The sequence below is a fragment of the Trachurus japonicus genome, chromosome 15 (genome assembly GCF_045865225.1).
Source record: "Trachurus japonicus isolate A0001 chromosome 15, Traja_1.0".
NCBI classification, from domain to species: domain Eukaryota; kingdom Metazoa; phylum Chordata; class Actinopteri; order Carangiformes; family Carangidae; genus Trachurus; species Trachurus japonicus.
The window spans coordinates 26,729,228-26,747,401 of NC_140921.1; the positions used below are offsets into that span (position 1 = coordinate 26,729,228).

The 18,174-nt window shown below is 41.6% G+C and overlaps 1 protein-coding gene across 1 annotated transcript; it reads right to left on the minus strand.

Moving 5' to 3' along the window:
- Nucleotides 1-503: 503 nt before the first annotated feature.
- Nucleotides 504-12,666, minus strand: LOC146973843 (uncharacterized). Its single transcript, XM_085800804.1, has 11 exons — nt 12,390-12,666; nt 8,207-8,534; nt 6,912-7,028; nt 5,670-5,911; nt 4,319-4,484; nt 3,768-3,867; nt 3,030-3,105; nt 2,760-2,885; nt 2,332-2,499; nt 2,159-2,216; nt 504-1,145 (listed from the first exon to the last, which is right to left on the minus strand). The coding sequence occupies exons 1-11, from the start codon at nt 12,503-12,505 to the stop codon at nt 1,047-1,049; spliced, it is 1,596 nt and encodes a 531-aa protein (XP_085656930.1). The 5' UTR covers nt 12,506-12,666; the 3' UTR covers nt 504-1,046.
- Between the last annotated feature and the right edge of the window lie 5,508 nt (nt 12,667-18,174).

The following is an 18,174-nucleotide window of genomic DNA, read 5'->3' on the forward strand; positions in this document are numbered from 1 at the left end:
TGCTACTTTTGACAAAGACTGTAAATGATCCAAACTTCGGATTTCCAACACTGTAGTTAGCAAATTGGAAAATGTCCACTGACAGTTGTTGTACTGTATTCTATCATGTGACATTTCTCACATAATCTCATTCATCCGAGCCTTGAATGAGTCAGCTGGGTCAAGCTCTAGCACAACTAGTCCAACTGCTGTGGTGGAATTACTAGATAGGCAATTGCAATTTTACATTCAACACAATGTTTTAGTGTAACACAGGTAAACAGTGTGACGTCGTCTCGATGAGGCTGGTGCAGTAAGATGGGGTCACGTTGTCCTCTGCTTATGAACTTAAGAGCATTAGCCTGTCTTAAACAGTCTCCACTAGAGCCGTCTCCAGCCATTAATCAGGGATAGATAACGTAGCAGCAACACACTTTCACATCCTGTATTATAACCCTTTTACTAACTGACCGTTCACTGTAGTAGAATGTCAAGGAGTCACCAAAGAATCAGGACAGGTCACAGAGTTAGTCCAGTTTTATTTCTTATTAATACATTTGTACTGACACTACCACCTCCAGACAGTATAAATACAGAAATATATACAACCGTTTAAAAACATTATGGATGGAAAAATAGAACTTTGTGTTGCTGTTGTTTTATGGATCGTTGTGGAGTGGACTTCCTGTTGAAGGAGACCACAGCAGGACTTGGCCTGTCTCTTCAGTGTATGAGTCATGCTCTGTGATTAATGGTGATCTATAAGATCTACTGTATATTCATCCTCTGAATGCAGTCTAACCACTTTATTCTAATTAAAGGGTGCCATGATCAAACAAAAACAGCAGCATAATTAATAAGAGTAATATGAATAATATTTGCTCTATAATCTCAAGGCTTTTTGTATTAGTTTTGCTGAACAGTCATTTTCTTTATGAGTGTTATTTAACACAGTTCATTAATGATAGTAGTGTATGTGTTTGCAAGTTGTTTTACAGTTAATGAGTATGTCACTTCCTCTTTTTTTTTTCCTATGGTAAATAGTTTGTGTTGAAGATGATGCTGGATCACCGGTCCAGCCAGCATATAGAAGGGTAGCGGTCGCTCAGCGTCTTGCGTAGCTGAGCGCTCTGTGACTTATCCCTGGTTTCCACTACACACTCCACCTGTTAGCACACACACATACACACACAGTTAGTCCTCTGATGTAACACACACAATAGAATCATGGCATTTTGCCAGTTGATTACACAGCAACTTTCACCTTTTGACACCACTGGTGAATTAACAGTACAATGTCAATTTGTCAGATTGCAGGTAATAATGCAGAGCAGGAGATAATGAGACAATTCTATTAGTTTCCAAGGCAGTTTAAGAGTTTCATTAATTTTATAGCATAGCTTTTTTTCATTTAATTTAGTTTAAGGAAAATACGCTTTGAATGCATGAGACTAACTCTGGAAATGTGTCCACAAATCACATTAACAGGATGATGGTAAAAGCTCAAATGTATCTTTATGTAGGGCTAACATCAGTCACCATGTAAACAGACCAAGGCTGTATACAACTGAGCAATAGTTCTTTAACGTGGAGAAGTAGTTTTGTTTAAAGTAAAAGGGGGTTGGGTACAGGGTCCAAATTTTTGTAAAATACATAAACACTTTGTAATTATCTTATTATTAATGGATAATTAATCATCTGTTAATATGTTTACGTTTTCTATTAGGTAATGCAGAAAAGAATAATAATGCATCTGGGAATATTGGCAATCCATCAGTAAATGATCAAGGTTTTTATTATGTTCTAATAGACAATCACCTGCAATCATAAATGTCCCTATGTCATTAATAAAGCATCTGATATAGCTACTATAGATTTTAGTTCATACTATTTGCAGCTTTTTTTCAAACAGTTAAATAGATTCTTTTCTCCTGTTTATCTTAGGAAGGGTGCAATATTAGAGTGTGGAAGATTTTTTTCTTGCAATGTAAGCAAGGTACCCTCTGGATACATAAATAAAGGCTTTATTTTGTCCTCTCTATATTTGGACCTTCTACGTGCCACCAACTCACTGCTAACTCCGAGCCAAGAGTTCTAAGGCAATGGAGGAAAAGCAGATGAGTGGATTGGAGAGGAGAAAGAGGAAGAGGGAGGTGAAGAGGACAGATTAGTCGCCTACCTTTGCCTTGAAGAGTTCTGACTTCTCACTGTGTCTCCGATGGCAGATGTCCAACAACCTGGGAGGAAATAGACGGAGGGAGCAGAGACATTAAACATATAACAGATTGGAGCCGCAGGAAGTGGAGAGAACAACAAAGCTTTTTAAAATGGCCGGGTGCTGCCTGAGCCTACCTGACGTCCTCTCTGGACAGGACGTCCAACAGCCTGGCCATGTCTCCTGGCCATTCTCCCAGCTGCACGGAGAACTTACTGACCCGGTCGTCCAACACCAGGGCTCGGTCCACACACTGCCTCACCAGCTCCAGCTCCATGTTAGCGCTGCTCACCACTACAGCCACCCTGCAGCAGAAACACACAGGGAATCCGGTTTGATCTGCAGCCAAACCTATTAGCACTGCTGATGTTGCTTGATTGCCAAATTGTGAGCGAGAAAAACTATCTCAGCCCTCAGAGGTTCTACATTTTTACGGTGATATAAAGGATTTTTAACTTGTTGGTTCTTCTTTAGATGCATTCTCTGTCCTCTCCAAACAGATACAGGTGAAGTCAATTTTCACCTAAAGCTCAGAGGAAGTATTACATGAACAAACGTGACCAACCTTTTGCCTCTCAGCTCTGGCAGTTGTCCAGCCAGGATGGCAGCCAATCCCATGGCTCCCTCTGTATCTACAGTGGAGCGTTCGAACTCCTGGAACCGCAGCATTGCCACCAGAGAGTCTTCCTCACTGCAGCAGAAATACAAAAGAGTTCAAACTGAATGGAAGTCAGTTTCTGATATGAAATGCCAAGAAATTCAAAAGGTAAGATGGAAAGGTGGATGATTGCACAGCAGCTATCAAGAGAAGCTGAGAGGTGTGAAGGTGCTGCACCTGACAGTGATGACTTTATCTACTAGTTTCTTTGCGAGTTGGAAGGTGTTGATACCCAGAGAATGCTCCATGAGATCTGAGAGCAGACACAGTGTTCAGTAATGACAGGAGAGAATTAACAAAGACGGATGGTTTTCTAACAGGGAAGATGACAAACCAGTGTTAAAGGGGACATATTATGGAAATATCACTTTTTGAAGACTCTTTAACATATATTTGGGTGTTTGTCTTGCCTTCTGGCCTCTAAAACGTGAGAATTGACAAAAAAATCTGTAATTTTCAGGCTCCCTAGGTTGAAATCCATCTGGTTTTATGAGCTGTTCCCTCGATTGTCTGACAATTATGTAACTAGTTTTTGAATTTGCGTGGTAGATGGTGGTTTGTATAGCCCATTTTTACAACCAGTTTGTCTCAAAGGGCTTTACATGGCATCATAACAACATCCTCTGCCCTTAGACCCTCACATCCACTGGAGAAAAACTCTGGGAAAACCCTTTTAACAGGGAAAAATTGGAGAAACCTCAGGGTGAGCAACAGTGATTCATTTGCATTTAAAGGGACAGGCACTGAAACCAGCTGTTCTGAACAGGGCTGTTTTGAGAGGATGAAAAGAGCTGTGATGTTTGATCCTTGGGGTATTTTGTGGAAAAGGGGCAGAATATGTCTCCTTTAACACAATACTACTGCTTTGTACAGGTCTGCTACCGGAGGACACAGGAAACATGGTGCAGAACTGACCTCCATAGAGTTTCTTATTAGGGTTGCTGTGGATGTCTTTGACTGGATTGTCTGTTTTCAGAGACTGTAGCAGCAGAGGGAAACCTTCTGGTTCCACTCCCTGTTGAAGGAAGTGGGCTCAGTTACAAGTCCATGTTACTCTGTGTAGACACTAGATGTTCACCTTTGTTTCACCACCTCAGCATGTTCACAGCTCTGTCCCAAACATCTGAGTCTGATGGAAATCTTATCAGTTCTACCCTGTTCTATCCCAGCTGCCATACCAACATCAGTGACTGTGAAACAGTAGGGAAGACTGGTAGCCTTCATCGGCCATCATGTTGCATTTTAATATTGCTCAGTCTTGGACCAAGCTTGGCAGAAAATTCTTTATGATTGTAAATAAAAGCAGAGGGTTGATCTGTTCACCCAGTGTAAATAGAGCAAACAGCTGTAGGCAGAGAGTGGGTCAAGGCAGAATACTTCAAACACATTTATCTTATTAAGGAGCTCAAAGCAGAATGAAAATGACTTGAATGGACATCGGTCAGAGGATCTCTGCATCCACCTACTATGATAAGAGTCTGTGAGTTGAGGTGTTTGATGGCTGCAGCGGTGCCAGCCAGTAGACCGTACTGTCCAGCCGCAGGAACAACCACTGCATCCAGTTTGTGAACTTGTTCATAGATTTCCATGCCCACGGTGCCCAGTCCGGCCAAATACTCTGCACTTTCATCTCTGGAGGAGGGAGAAAGAAAGAAGAGCAGATGATGTGAAGGGCTGCAGAGCGTCATGATGGTCAGCAGACCTAAAAGTCCCTGTCCCATCCCTGTTTCTCTGCACAGATACAGATGAGAGAAGACATTCACTCCAGAAATATGATTTCAGCTTCTCCCCAGCTTACATTACAGAAAAGTAACCTTGCATAATTATTTAAATATATAGATCTAGTAGATAATATAGAGATAGATTCTTCACTTTGGAATTCTCATCTTCATTTAGTAAAATATCTTCATCCCTGATTAACTTTAAGTCCAGACTGAAGGCCTGTCTGATATATCAAGACTCCTAATAGTTTCTTTACCTAGTTTAATTATCATTGGATCATCATCATCTATACATGCTCACCCACTCATGAGCAGTCATTTTACCCTTATACATACTCATAGTTTTATGTAGACTCTTTCTGTTATGAATAGGCACTCGTATTGCTTTCTTCTTTGTTGAACTGTTTTTGAATCTGCGTATTTTTTGGGGAGATATTTGTATAAGCCCATAGAGGGTTTTTAACCTCTCCCGCACTTACTATCCTTGTTTCATTTTAGTTTTTCTTTACCAATGAAAAGTTGGATTCATAAGAAATAAATGTTCCTCTTGGGGTTTTGCTGCCACAGATTTACTTGGTCTGGTAACACGTCTATGACACCTGTGTGTGTCATTTGTTTCTGCTTGAAGAAGACATTTCTGTAAGCTGTAAGCTATAACGCTGTCTAATGCATGTACAGTGTTGTAGAGTGATGGGATGCTTCCACAGCGACAGGAGAATAAACCTGTTCATGGAGAGAAGTTTTGACTTGTCTCATTGTTTACTGAGACACTAACTGACGCAGACTGACTCACTTACAGGAAGTGGCTGGGAACTAATGTTGTTAGTCACACCTGAGCTTTTTCTTCCAGACAAACTCAATCATGTGCAGTGAAATCTCTCATTTCAAATTACATTTGTATAACGCAGGTGAAACGCAGATTATAAAAGATGTAGTGAATTTAAAAATAGTGTAGATAGATTTGTTCCAGACTTGGACTTTATTATTCTGACTATTCAAATGGTGCTCCATCATGCGACAGCCACTGTCGTGCACCATGGCCTCTGTGCAAACCAAAACTACGTCACATGTCAAGGTCAATGTTAGAGGGACTGACTCTTCCACATAAAGGTATCCGTTCTCTTTGGCAAGATGGCGGGCGTGGTTTTGGGAATCCCGGCCCGTGCTCCCGTAGGAGATGACCATGGCGCCGTAGTCTCTGTAGATCCTAAGGCGAGGAGAGGAGCAGCACGACGGCATGATGACGAACATGGGGATCTTCAGCTCCACCGCGTGATGAGCTACGGCCATGGAGAAGTTACAGTCTGTGGCCACGATCACACCCTTCCTCTGCTGCTCCTGGAGGGACGTGGACAGAGGAACACTGATGGTTCATGTTTATCCAACAAACCATCAACTGAAAAAGACCTGCAGTGCATGATGGGTTTTTACAATTCCAAAGACAAAGAGGAATTACATGGTAGTTTGTCTGATTTCCTAGTTTCAGACGTGTTCATAGACACAGTGCACATTCAAACGGACACATTCACAAGCTACTGCTCCTCACACTGGCACTATATTTCTCACAACTGGTCAGAAGGGGTCAGTTAACCTTCCTCTTGTGTTGGAGTTAAAAACCTAAAAACACCACTGATATGTTTTTAGGTTTTTAACGCATAAAAGTACCACATATATTTGTTAATTGCATCAAGGCTTTTTGTCTTTGTCAGGAACCTCTATTTAAACTTTTTTTTTTTTTTCAAAATTTCTAAAATGCTCTGGTTAAAATTATGACATTTGTGAGTCGGTTACAACCCGGTTAAAACAATAAGAACAATAATGAGAGTTAAAACTGAAATCATAAGTGCAAAACCAACCTGTTCATGGATAAGGAAGCCTAACAACGTAACCAAGATATGAAAAACAAATGGGATGATAAATAATTGTTTTTACTGTGTTTTACCGCTGATTTAAGACTCGTGTCAGAACCGACCCTAACACAAACTGTAAGAATGTGTGTGAATGGTTAGATTCCCGCGCTGTGCCTAGCGCTTTATGAATGTGTGTCTGAAAGACTAAAACAGTGTAAAGCGCTTTGAGTGGTCCAAGTGACTAGAAAAGCGGTATAATTTACCATTTACCATTTTAAGTTGAAGACGATGGGTATACTGACAAAGGGGCCCACACCAGAAATACTAAAACCAACATTTTCCTGGATAATGAAGCCTAACAATGTAACCAAGAGAAGAAAAACTAATTGGATGAAAAAAATGTTTTTAGTAGAAAGCTAACACAAGACGAATGCTAATGTGTGTCAGTACAAACAGAGGGTAGATCACACACCTCTCTCTTGTCTTACCTGTGTGAGGGAGGTGAGCAGGTAGAGGACTCCTCTCTCCTTCACTGAGCCTGTGTAGTGCAGATGCTCCTTCTTCAGGTAGATCTCCATCCCATACTGTTTGGACAGTCTGGAGTACTGCATATTAGAGATATTAGAACATTTATTATTTTCAATGTTCTATACTTTCTTGTAATGTTCAGCAGCAGCTGATGTCACTGGTTGTAGCAGGTTGTGTGTGTATTGTATCTCCCCTCTCTATTTCTAATAAGACACTGATTCTTCATAACCAGTCAAAAGCAAGATGCTTTCATCTCTAACCGACAAACATAGATATTTGATTCACTTCAATAGCCTTCACAGTTGCAAAAAAGTTATTATTTTGTCAACGGAAAAACACTTCAGCTCCTACTATCCAAGACTGGTTCAATGTACTTTTTTCTTTTAATGGCTTTTAACACCTTGTCAGGAGGACTACAGTCTGAAACTAGCCGTTGGCTAACACTGGCCCTTTACATTTTATTATGTTCATTAATGTGCACTGTCTTCCTTAAATAAATAAAAAATAAAATAAAATAAAATAAAAAAACTCACCAAAATAGCAAAACTGGAAAGAGTCATATATTGTAACACAAACTCTGTGGACAAATATGAAAATATGTGGTGTTCTTTTCTATCTGGTATGGTTTGAGTGATAGTCACGTGGATTTGGATTGAAATGTGGTCTCTGCCAAGGTAGACCACACTGTGTGTATTTGGGATTTACCAGCCCTGTCGTAATTGTTTGACTATGTGAAGGTGTAGGATGCTGTATCAAAGTATTATGAGGGGAAGCTATGGTGCTCATTTTGATATGTCTTTGCTTTTATCTTTTTTTTAAGGTATTTATTTACAAGAGCCTTTTCATTTTTATTATGTATTTACTTAACCGATTGTGTTTTTCCTCTTTGTTTTCTCTTTTTGCTCTGTGGGAGGCGGGTGGGTGCATATGAGATTGAGAATGTTTGGGTGATGATAAACTGTGGAGGCGGGGAAGGTATTTATTTATCTATTTATTTCTTGAATGAATTTGGAGCTGTATAAGATAGCCTACTCCCTGTCCTCAACTTGTTCTGTCACTTTTTTTTTCTCTTTGAAACTAAATGTATACCCCCATCAAAAAAAAAAAACTCTCAATAAAAAGATATTAAGAAAAAAAAAAGATATTAGATTCACCGTCTGTTCACATTCTAAACCCCAGACAGAGCTCTCAGGTGATGTCAGAGATCACCACGTCCCTGAATATAATGAGCTGAGGGTGTGTGAGTGTAGCCTACCGTGCAGGGTGTCTTCTGTATCCCTGACTGGATCCTGAAGGCCGCTGCGCTGATGTCTTCAAAGCGGAGGTACTGGATCGGAGGTCTGGGGATGATCCTGAACTCGCTGACTCTTCTTGTTTTGGGGGGGTCCATGAGCATGATCTCAGCGCCCCCCACCACCTTGGTGTCGTAGACCCTCACATCCCCGTTGAGAAGCTCCTCTTCACCAAAGTCCTTCAGCCGCTCTGGTTCAATGAGGGTGGGTCTGCGGCCCGCCGTGCCATTACAGATGGAACCACATTTGTAAGAGGCTCCAGGCTGACCGGGGCCCAGACGCAGCTCCTCTCTGGGTGAGAAGGTCAGAGGCAAATAGTTTAGTTCTCAAAAATACTGTCCTCTGCTTTAGCAACATGAATACACAGAGGGTAAATTAAAGGGATACGCCAACTTTTTTTTTTCGTGTCTTGCCTCACTCCCGAGTCCATGGCCAGCAGATAGACACCATCCTTTCGACTGTGCGTGCAGTAACAAGGGAGATACGGGCAGAGCTGGCGCACCGCTAATTAGCTTAGCTCAAATGCTGGAAGTGCATAGATAGTGTTAGCCTGCCTCCTACCCGAGCCGAAATCAGCAGTCAGAAGCTGATTTCATTTTAGCTCTAAACTCTGTAGGCCTAAATATATAAGGTAGCCGTTTAGATCAGCAGTGTGTCGTTAATTTGTCTAAATACCAGCTGTTTACAATTTTACAATTCGGCGCTACTCAAGCTAGCCGTTGTGACCAACGCACTTCCAGTTATTTTCACGAAATAAAACACCTGTTGCCCTTTACATACAGAAAACCATGACGATAGAATTTGTGCTTTTACTTTGAAATAGGAAGCTAACCTACCCTCGATGTAGCTAGCTTGAGCCAAAATAAACCGTCTTTGCTTGAACCCTCCGTTCTGACCGATCTCGTCCCGTTACCGGCATTTGACCGCTCAAGATGCCTTACCGGAGAGTTTTGTCAGCTTTGAGACGAAGATCGGCCCGCCGGTTTCCGTTTAGAGTTGCTGAAGAGTTTCTCTGATGACTTTAGGTGGAGGCAGGCTAACAGTCTATACACTTCCAGCGTTTGAGTTAAAGGGACAACGAGAAGTTTCTATTTGGTTATAAAAAAGTCTCACGTTAATGTGGATGAATCTACGCTACCCAATCTTGTTAATGGGCCCATTTTCGATAAATATATCGTTTTGTCTCTGTCGTTATTTTGTTATTGTTAGTGGTGGCGGAAATGCTGGTCGAGCCGACCAGCGTTTCTTTACTTTCGGTTTCGTGGCGAGTCATGAGAATAACGCCGCCGAATCGCCGTTTATGGTCGGAACTACGACGGTATGTGATCGTCTTCGAACCTCTGACTTTAATTCTTGATGAATGAAAACACGAGTCTGTCTCGCGCCGGTCAAAGAATTTCACGGTGCGCGTGGAGGCTCACAAATGTAGTGTGAAACCGCTTCGCTTTTCCAAAACTCCTCGTTGTCCCTTTAAGCTAATTAGCAGTGCGCCAGTGTATCTCCCTTGTTACTGCACGCACAGTCGAAAGGATGGTGTCTATCTGCTTGTCATGGACTCCGGCGTGAGGCAAGACATGGTAAAAAAAATGTTGGCGTATCCCTTTAAGTTATTTTCTAAAGTAAATTCTAAACTTCTAAACTAACTTTCTGAACTTTACAATCTTCACTGCACACACACCTGCAGTGATACAATCAACCTGCATAATTGATACTCTCCTACATAAATAATTTACCATGATGAACACCGAGTGCAGTTTAATTTTTCTTAGACCTGTGTTGCTGATGCAAGTTAATGCAATAAAATGAGAAAGCATGAAGTTGTGAGTGAATGTTGTCGGCTGTTTTTTGCAGCTTCAAGTTCTTTAGTGAAAAAACACAAAGTATAAATGGTTTTACAGCTTAATTTTGCTGTAAACCCATTGAAACCATGGAAACCAGTGTCTGCATTAAAAACTAGTATGGTGAAATGCATACTGTTTGTGCACTGCAGTAGCTAAATGGTAGTGAGGAAAGATATAGGCACGATTCATTAGAATAGAAAAAAGTAAGAATAAAAAAGGTGCAAAATAACTATAATCCTCATTGTTTCTGTGCAGAGAGAATATGTGTATTTTGATGCAAAAAAAAAAGATCTTTACATTTATGAGGGGAAATTCAAGAGCAGAGGAAAGATCTGAGGAGTATGAGGAGACTCAGCTGTTCCATTCAGGCAGGAGCCAGGATGTAAAATGTCTTTCTGCATCCTCTGGCAGACAAGATCCATTAAACTCCCTCAGATTATATCTGTAAATCAATTTATGATTCATTGGGTCTTTCAGCTCCTCATTTTAGGAGACAAATAATATTAGGCAAGAATTAAAGTGGTAATTTAGGTTGAGCAGTTTGATTTATAATAGTTCTGTATATTGGCATCATAAAAATCAATCAGTGAAATGTATTCTAATAGTTACATTTCTCCCAACTCTGCTTTCATTTCTCTAGTGACAGTGCACAAACTTAATTAAACATTGCACTTTTTTGATTGTTTCCCTGTCCACATAGTAAATGAGGAGCTCCTCTACGCAGTAGAAATATAATAATAGGATTACACCCATTGGAGATTAATCCTGTGACTTAGCCACTAAAGCAGATCACAAATGGTTAACAGCTATGTTTGAAACTTTGAATAAGGTTGTGCAGTGGAGCCATGCCAGCTGTATTCAGTATGAGCAGAAAGACTGTAGCCACTAGACATGATGCAGGTTTGATAATCTCACTCTTTAACTAAGAAGAGTAAAGTAACACCAGCCCAGTGATGAGAGTGGTTTCCAAAGGGCCACCAGGTGGAGCAGTATTACCAAACAACTTGTGATTTACAGGATAGGAGTGCAGCTGGCGCTCTGCACAGAACATCCCAGTCTATTTATGTCACAATGATCTGCCATAAACAATACGCTGACCTTTCACCTCATCTCCTGGCTCCATTACTGCCCTCTGCTCCACTTATCAGTTACTCTCTGCCCGTTATTCAGCCACAGCTTTTTCAGATGACCTGACTCTGAATAGAAAACTCCCCCGGCTGCACCTGTGATTAGGATGCTTTGGTCCAAGAGCAACAACAAGGGCCACAACACACCAGCCTCAGAAATCTTTCTCAAAGGCTAGAGGTACAAAAACAACAAGTAAGGACAAAGTAAAATGTTAAAACCCACCAGACTGTCATCATTCGTTATCACCACCTCTTAATGTCATTTTAAAGACTAAAAAAACTGCTGTAGGGCTTCTTATCCTGTAAGTTTAGTTTAGTTCTTTGCACCAGAGTATTATGACTGTAGCATCCCTGTAACTACTGTAACTCTGTCTGTCATCAGGCCTGGCCAGGAGGCAGAGACTGTCTGATTTTTTAATACCTCAAACACCTGAACGTTTGGATGTTACAAAGACCACATAAATAGATTCATCTGAAGTAACTGAAGACAAACCATTTGACATTATACCTATCCAATTCAAAGATAAACACAGACAGAGTACTTTCCTCCCCTGTTTGACCCTGGATGAGATGTTATTTCTATATAGAACAAAGCAGTGACACTGCTCACTAAAATTACTCTTGAACAAACAGTTTACCTCTTCAAGCCAAAGATCACTTTTGATTTTTTTGGTTCTTTCTCTAATTCTGTCACAACTGGGAGGAGAACAAGGTAGAGGACCAAGCGAAGGAGCAAGTCTATGAGGGTTTGAAAGGTAGGGAGTCGATCTCCTCTGTAAGGGGTTGGAGCCAAGGAGGAGGAGGAGGAAGAGGAAGAGGAGGAGGCCATTCCTGCTGGGGACATAGAGGTCTGGGGAACATGATCATCAGGAGGACACTTGTAGACCCTAGATTTGGGGATCACAGCAGCCAAACAAGGATTTGGAGGACAGGGGATTTGTTTTGTTGATTCCCTTTCTTGATAAGGGTGAGGAGAAGGTGGCAGAGGAAGACTCTTCAGATCTGAGGATAAGTCTGTTAGGTTAGGCTGCAAGCGAGGTGGGTGTGAAGGAGGGGTCAATGTGGAGGTTGGATCTAACTCTGAACTCTGGGCAGAGAGCAGATCAGTCTCTACGGTATGGGTACAGGTAGAGGGGAGCTCTGGGGGATCCTGGGGGCTACTTGTTGGAAGTTCCCACCTCTGCCAGAAGGGGTCATTCTCCTCGCCGTCCTTCAGCGCAAGCTTTGGCGAGTACAAACGCTCAAGTCGTTCGCTCAGGTAGCTTGAGTAGAATAACTGGGCAGCAAAGTTCATCCTGGTGGAAGCACCGTCCTCTTACAGTCCCAAGATTCTCTGTGGCCGAATCCCTCTCCTGCTCCAGCTGGTGTGGTGTGTCCGAGGGATAGCAGGACACTGACTGGCGTGGCTCCCACGGTATAACGTCCCCTGACCTAACTCCCTCCCTCTCTCGCTGCCCAATGGGCTATTTAAGAAGGGATTACTTAGGGACACATGCGCCGCGGCTCTCGAGTGTCTCTCCAGTGGCAAGGCCACTCCCAGGGCTCTATTCCTGGGCCCAGACTGGGATTACTTCCCCTCTCTGTGACGTAGTGCTAATCAGACACTCTAAGGAGATAGATGCAGACTTAGGGTTTATCTAGGGAGCAGTGATCTGGAGACTCAACCACTAGAGGATACAACTACGGACGGAGGATCAGAAATGAAGGGTTGTGAGGAGAGGGGAGTTGGGAGGGTAGGGGAGCAGGTCCATTCTATGAGTTCTAACATAACAAACACAGACCTACAGATACAGTGCATAGTACAATTAAGCAAGTGAGATCCAGTCAGTGCTCTGTGCAGGGCCGTTGTATAGGGGAGAAAGGTGATGATAATTCTAGGGGCCCAGCGCCCAGTAGGGCCCACAAAAAAACCCAGTAGTCTAATCTTTGTATGACTGATTTATTCTGCTTCGACCCTGACTAATACTCATAGTAATGCTGCATTAACATCAAAACAAAGTAGGCTAAATAAAAAATGGTAATACATACGTAGTCTAAGACAAAAAAAAGAAAAGTCAGGGGGTAGGGGCCCACTTTAGTATTCTTTAAGGGGGTCCAAGATTTCTAGCAACGGCCCTGGCTCTGTGACAGGTATGAAGATGCTGAACAGGCCCAGCTGATTCAGAATTTAGATCAAAGTGGTAGGAGGTAAAGGTCTGAGTAACTTTGACAGTGGGTTCATTGTTGGAGCACACATGGCTGGAGTTTCAGTCAAAACAATGGTGAACTGCTCAGAGTATTATAATAGGAACAGTGACTAAAGTCTGTGGTTAGATCTGTGGGACATATGTTGGTGGACAGGGTCAGACATTGTGGTGGACTGCACATTTGATCATATCATGAGACATTTCTAACCTAACAGGAGTGGACACTACCAGGATGAACATCCCCCCATCCACAGGACAAGAGGAGTCACTGGATGATGACCCTCACAATCAACAAGTTTTGGACCCACATGCTGGGCAGGGCCTAAAAAGAGAGAATTCCATGAGGAAGTGGTGTTTGCCCGAAGTGTCTCATCACTTTATAGAGACACTTTATGCTGTTTTTTTCTTCCAGCTCATCACCTGTCTCTACACTGACAGTGATAGCAGATGATTTCACTCTCATCTGTAAGATGTCAGTGTCTGCATCTACAAGAAAAGTGAAGCAGAGTTCTATACTGTAGAAGAACAAGGCATATCTGAACACAAACAAACTGTACAGGTTCCAAAAGAGAGAGACAAGCTGCCAGCCAGACAGATAACCAAGACTTTAGGGAAAGAGGACAACAGGTAAACCAATCTATCCCTCAAATCTGAACTCCGAAGCGACATGGCAGCGTTCACTGGGCAGGATGTGTCAACAGAATATGTGCGCTCCAACTTAGATCAGAGCAGTGTGTTTAATCAAAGATAATCCCTTCAGCAGACAGTCTTTGCAGGTGAAGCTGAGTGTGATGAATGGAGTGTAAGCGGGTGGAGTTAACACTCTGCACACTGCAGGTGTTGTCAGGTAGAGGGTCAGGAAAAGAGGGGGAATTTGATGCTGGAACCTACTGCAGCATATCTCATCTTCAATGCTGATCTGAATATGAGTTAGGTTCAAGCTTATTTGAACTGACATCTCTGGTTAGCATAAATACCTATTGTCTGTAAACAATGGACCAAATGAATGAATGAATTTTATTTCGAACGAAATACAAAAAAAAAAAAAAATGATATAAGCATCATCAAATCATAATATGCAAGAAGTATGCACGAAAAAAAAAAATCCTACCCCTTTCTACTCATCATGGTTTATGATATATATACGGATATGTAGTATATACTATAAATATCATATGGAAAAATTTTAAGCATATATATATATATATATATGGAAATATATACAGTATATACGTATATATATATTATACTTAATATTTTTCCATAAGATATTTATAGTAAATATTATAGTAACATATTAAGTATATATACTGTACTGTATATATATATATATATACTTGATATTTTTCCATATGATATTTATAGTATATACTACATATCCGTATCAATAAACATATATACAACATCCGTTAAAATATATCAACACATATACTACATAAATATCCATATCAACTTATATCCCATATGTTTAGCAGTTTATTTGTATCCCTTATCTTCCATGTGCCTATTTAGAAAAAAAAAAGTATACATCATTTTAAATATATTTATGTACTTTGCTTTATCTCTGTAATTAAATGCAAAAGAAAGAAAGAAAATCTTCAGGAACACTCCACGGTTTCCAACATATTTGTTGCCTCACATTTGAGAGTGGCTATTTAAGATGGAGTAAACCCTGTCATGATGGCCTGGGCTTTGATTATAGTGATTATAGTTAGTAAAGTGTTGCAGCGTTACTGTATGGGTGATTGTGTTTTCATTAATGACGTATGTAAGGGAGAGATATTAAAATACAGTAATTGCATTACAGTTACAATCCCATTAATACTACGTCACCTTTAGGTTTCAGCCAGCAGTCTCACCAGGAGTTTGGTCCCTGGTCCAGCTGATCAGTAACTGTAACACTGATCTGTGACTAACAGTGTGAGTCGTTTGTGTCTTCACTGTTGTGTTTGTCACTCAACAAACTCAAACATCACAGTTCCTACTATTGATGTTGCAGAGCCACCTTGTACTGATATTCCCAAGCGTTACCTTGGATACAGTGCACTGTAGCTTCTGTAAGTTCAGCACAGCTCATTAATGCTGATTGGTTTCAAACACCCTGGACCCTTTACAATTGAGGTTGGGGGTCATTTTACTGCCAAACTCACACTATGAAGGCGACTGGGCCAATCAGGGAGGTGCATTTTTACACAGGCAACTCAAATGAGACATGGAGACAAATACATAACTGAATAATAGAACTTTGGCATTGAGAGGGGATGGTGTGAATTAGCACCAAAAAAAAAAAGTTTATCATCATTAGGGTGCGTAAAATTTCAAGAAACTTTCCATGGGAAGTTAAGATCTGGAATTTTGGAAATATTCCAAATTGGAAACTTTCCATGGGAATTATTGGAATTTATAGGAATTATTGGAATTTATTAGCCTAGAAATCTAGACGCACCCTAGCGGCAGCAAAAAATTTGCTCCGTAGGTGGGTCTAGAAACGAGCCATAGGAACTTTTTGAGTCTCGAACACCGTTTGTGTTCACCAATCACAGCGCTCTATCTGTTTAGAGAGTCGTTGGGCGGGCTTAACGCGATGACGACATACATTTTAATTGGCTTGTCAGGCTAACGTCATCCTGCTCTACCCTATTGTGTGCAGAGGCAGTTTGAAAGACAGCTTTCATCCCGCCCCCTGGATTGAGCCGAGGTCTACCGGTCGTTTCCAGACTTTTATTTATTCCTGTTAATTCCCATATATTCCTGTTAATTTCCATGGAAAGTTTCCAACTTCGAAAATTCCTGGAATTTTGCAACCCTAATCATCATACTTGATATCAAACATAGTATATGTGATGATGTTGTAATGCCTTCAGGCATCATAGTGAATAAGCTGATAACAGCCAACTGATCAGTCCAACAGCTCCACAATAGGATTTGGACACAGTCAAGGGAAACCAGAAATCAACTAAAGCCTGGTCGTAAAAGTAGAGGGCGGAGCTTTGTTTCTTTTGATGTAGTAACAGACTTCACACATACACACACACACACACACACACACACACACACACACACACACACACACACACACACACACACACACACACACACCACCTAATTTAGATCTAGCTCTTCAAAAGGGGACAGGAAGCTGCTGTTTGCCAGGTGGCAGACAGGCACAGAGAGCTGAGCTTATGTCTTGGTAAAAACACTGACAGTTGCCAGTGGTGAGGTGAAGATAGTGGTGATGATGCTGATGATGCTGCTGATGATGATGAAGGCCAGCAGTGAGGACATTTGGTCATGGTAACTAGAGTGAAGAAAAACAAGCAGACAAACAGACAGCTGGACAGAAATAGATGGTGAGAAGGTGACCCTGCCTCCAGCAGTCTGTCACGCCACCCATCAGCGTGACGCTGGCTCACTGGATCCCATGATCCTCCCACTGTGTGTGTGTGTGTGTGTGTGTGCAGACACTCTGTCTCAGCATGTGTCTGCTGGCCGCACATGAACTAACAATCAATACCTGAGTGACCTTTGACACACATTTCTAAAAGGCCTCCTTTAGTTCTCCTTCAGGTGAGAGAAGAGATTTCTGTGATTCATCTTGACCGAGTTCAGCGGTTCACATGACGACAGAGGAAGATAGAGCTCAAAGAAAAGGAGAACAAATGTCAATAGAGACAAGTTGAAATGTTAAGATCTTATGCTCTCAGGATGCCATTGCCATGTTGTGTAAATACAACACTAAACTCACTTTATTTTTTGCCACATTATTTGGTACAGTGATGCATTTCTATTCTCTTTTTATTCTTGCACTGCATGCTGGGAAACAGTTCCAACATGCTTCATTTTGTCATCTCACATCCAGCCATTACAGAGGAGAAATTGCTGCATCTCTGCAATGATATAATAACAAGTGCATTTGTTTCATATCAATAATTCATAATACATATGTTATAGTGGAATAGCTCTCTGCTCTTCAGGAGGCTCCACTGAGAGAGAGAAAACTGTTACATATGACACATGTGAACAGCTTGTTAAATCCTGTCAATGTGTCACACTGGAAAAACAGGTTTTGTATATTATTCTCCTTCTCCTCTTTGTATCTGTTCCTGTTATTTATCTCTGTGTCTGTCTGCTGACTCCTCTCCTCTCCTCGCTGATCCCGTCTTCACTTTTCCTCCAGTTTCGTTTTCTGCTGCTTAACCTGTCGATCTGCTTAAGAGACCAAACAAGTGAGCAGAGCAGAGCAGAGCACAGGGCTTAACCAAGATGACCATGTTTACTACGTAAGAGTCTTGGCTGTCTCTTGGTGTGCTGTGTGTGTGTGTGTGTGTGTGGGGGGGGGGGGGGGCGGTGTGAGTCACTCAGACACTGTAGAGGGAGAGGTCAGTGGGAATAACAGGAACCAATCAATGCGATTATAAAGGCCATTCTCTGCTGCTGAATTGATTTTGATTCGTCAGACTTCCTGCTGAGCGGAAAACACTGGCTGATTTTTCCAGAAAACACTTGGCAACCCCGCGCCGTTCTTTTATTATTCTCCAGCTCAGGGGAAAAACACAAAGTCAATTTAACCAAACCACCAGTTTACCATCTAATAACATCTTTTCCTGCTTTTTGATCAAGTTAATCGAGAAGACAAAAGCAGCAGCTCATCATGAGTCGGAGCAGACTTGTCGTCCACAGGCAGCGCTGACTGCTCTGAGGTCTGTGAGTCCCCTCCCCAGTTCTCCTCCCGCCCCTTCCCAGACACTGAGCTTTTTGTTCTGCATCTAATGTTTTC

Bases quoted from the DNA above. Each gene is read 5' to 3' on its own strand.
- LOC146973843 (XM_085800804.1), bottom strand. From the start codon at position 12,505: ATGAACTTTGCTGCCCAGTTATTCTACTCAAGCTACCTGAGCGAACGA. The intron at 5,912-6,911 runs GTAAGACAAGAG...ACGTCCCTCCAG, and splicing joins TGCTCACCTCCCTCACACAG to GAGCAGCAGAGGAAGGGTGT. The intron at 4,485-5,669 runs GTCAGTCCCTCT...TCCCTCCTCCAG, and splicing joins GGATACCTTTATGTGGAAGA to AGATGAAAGTGCAGAGTATT.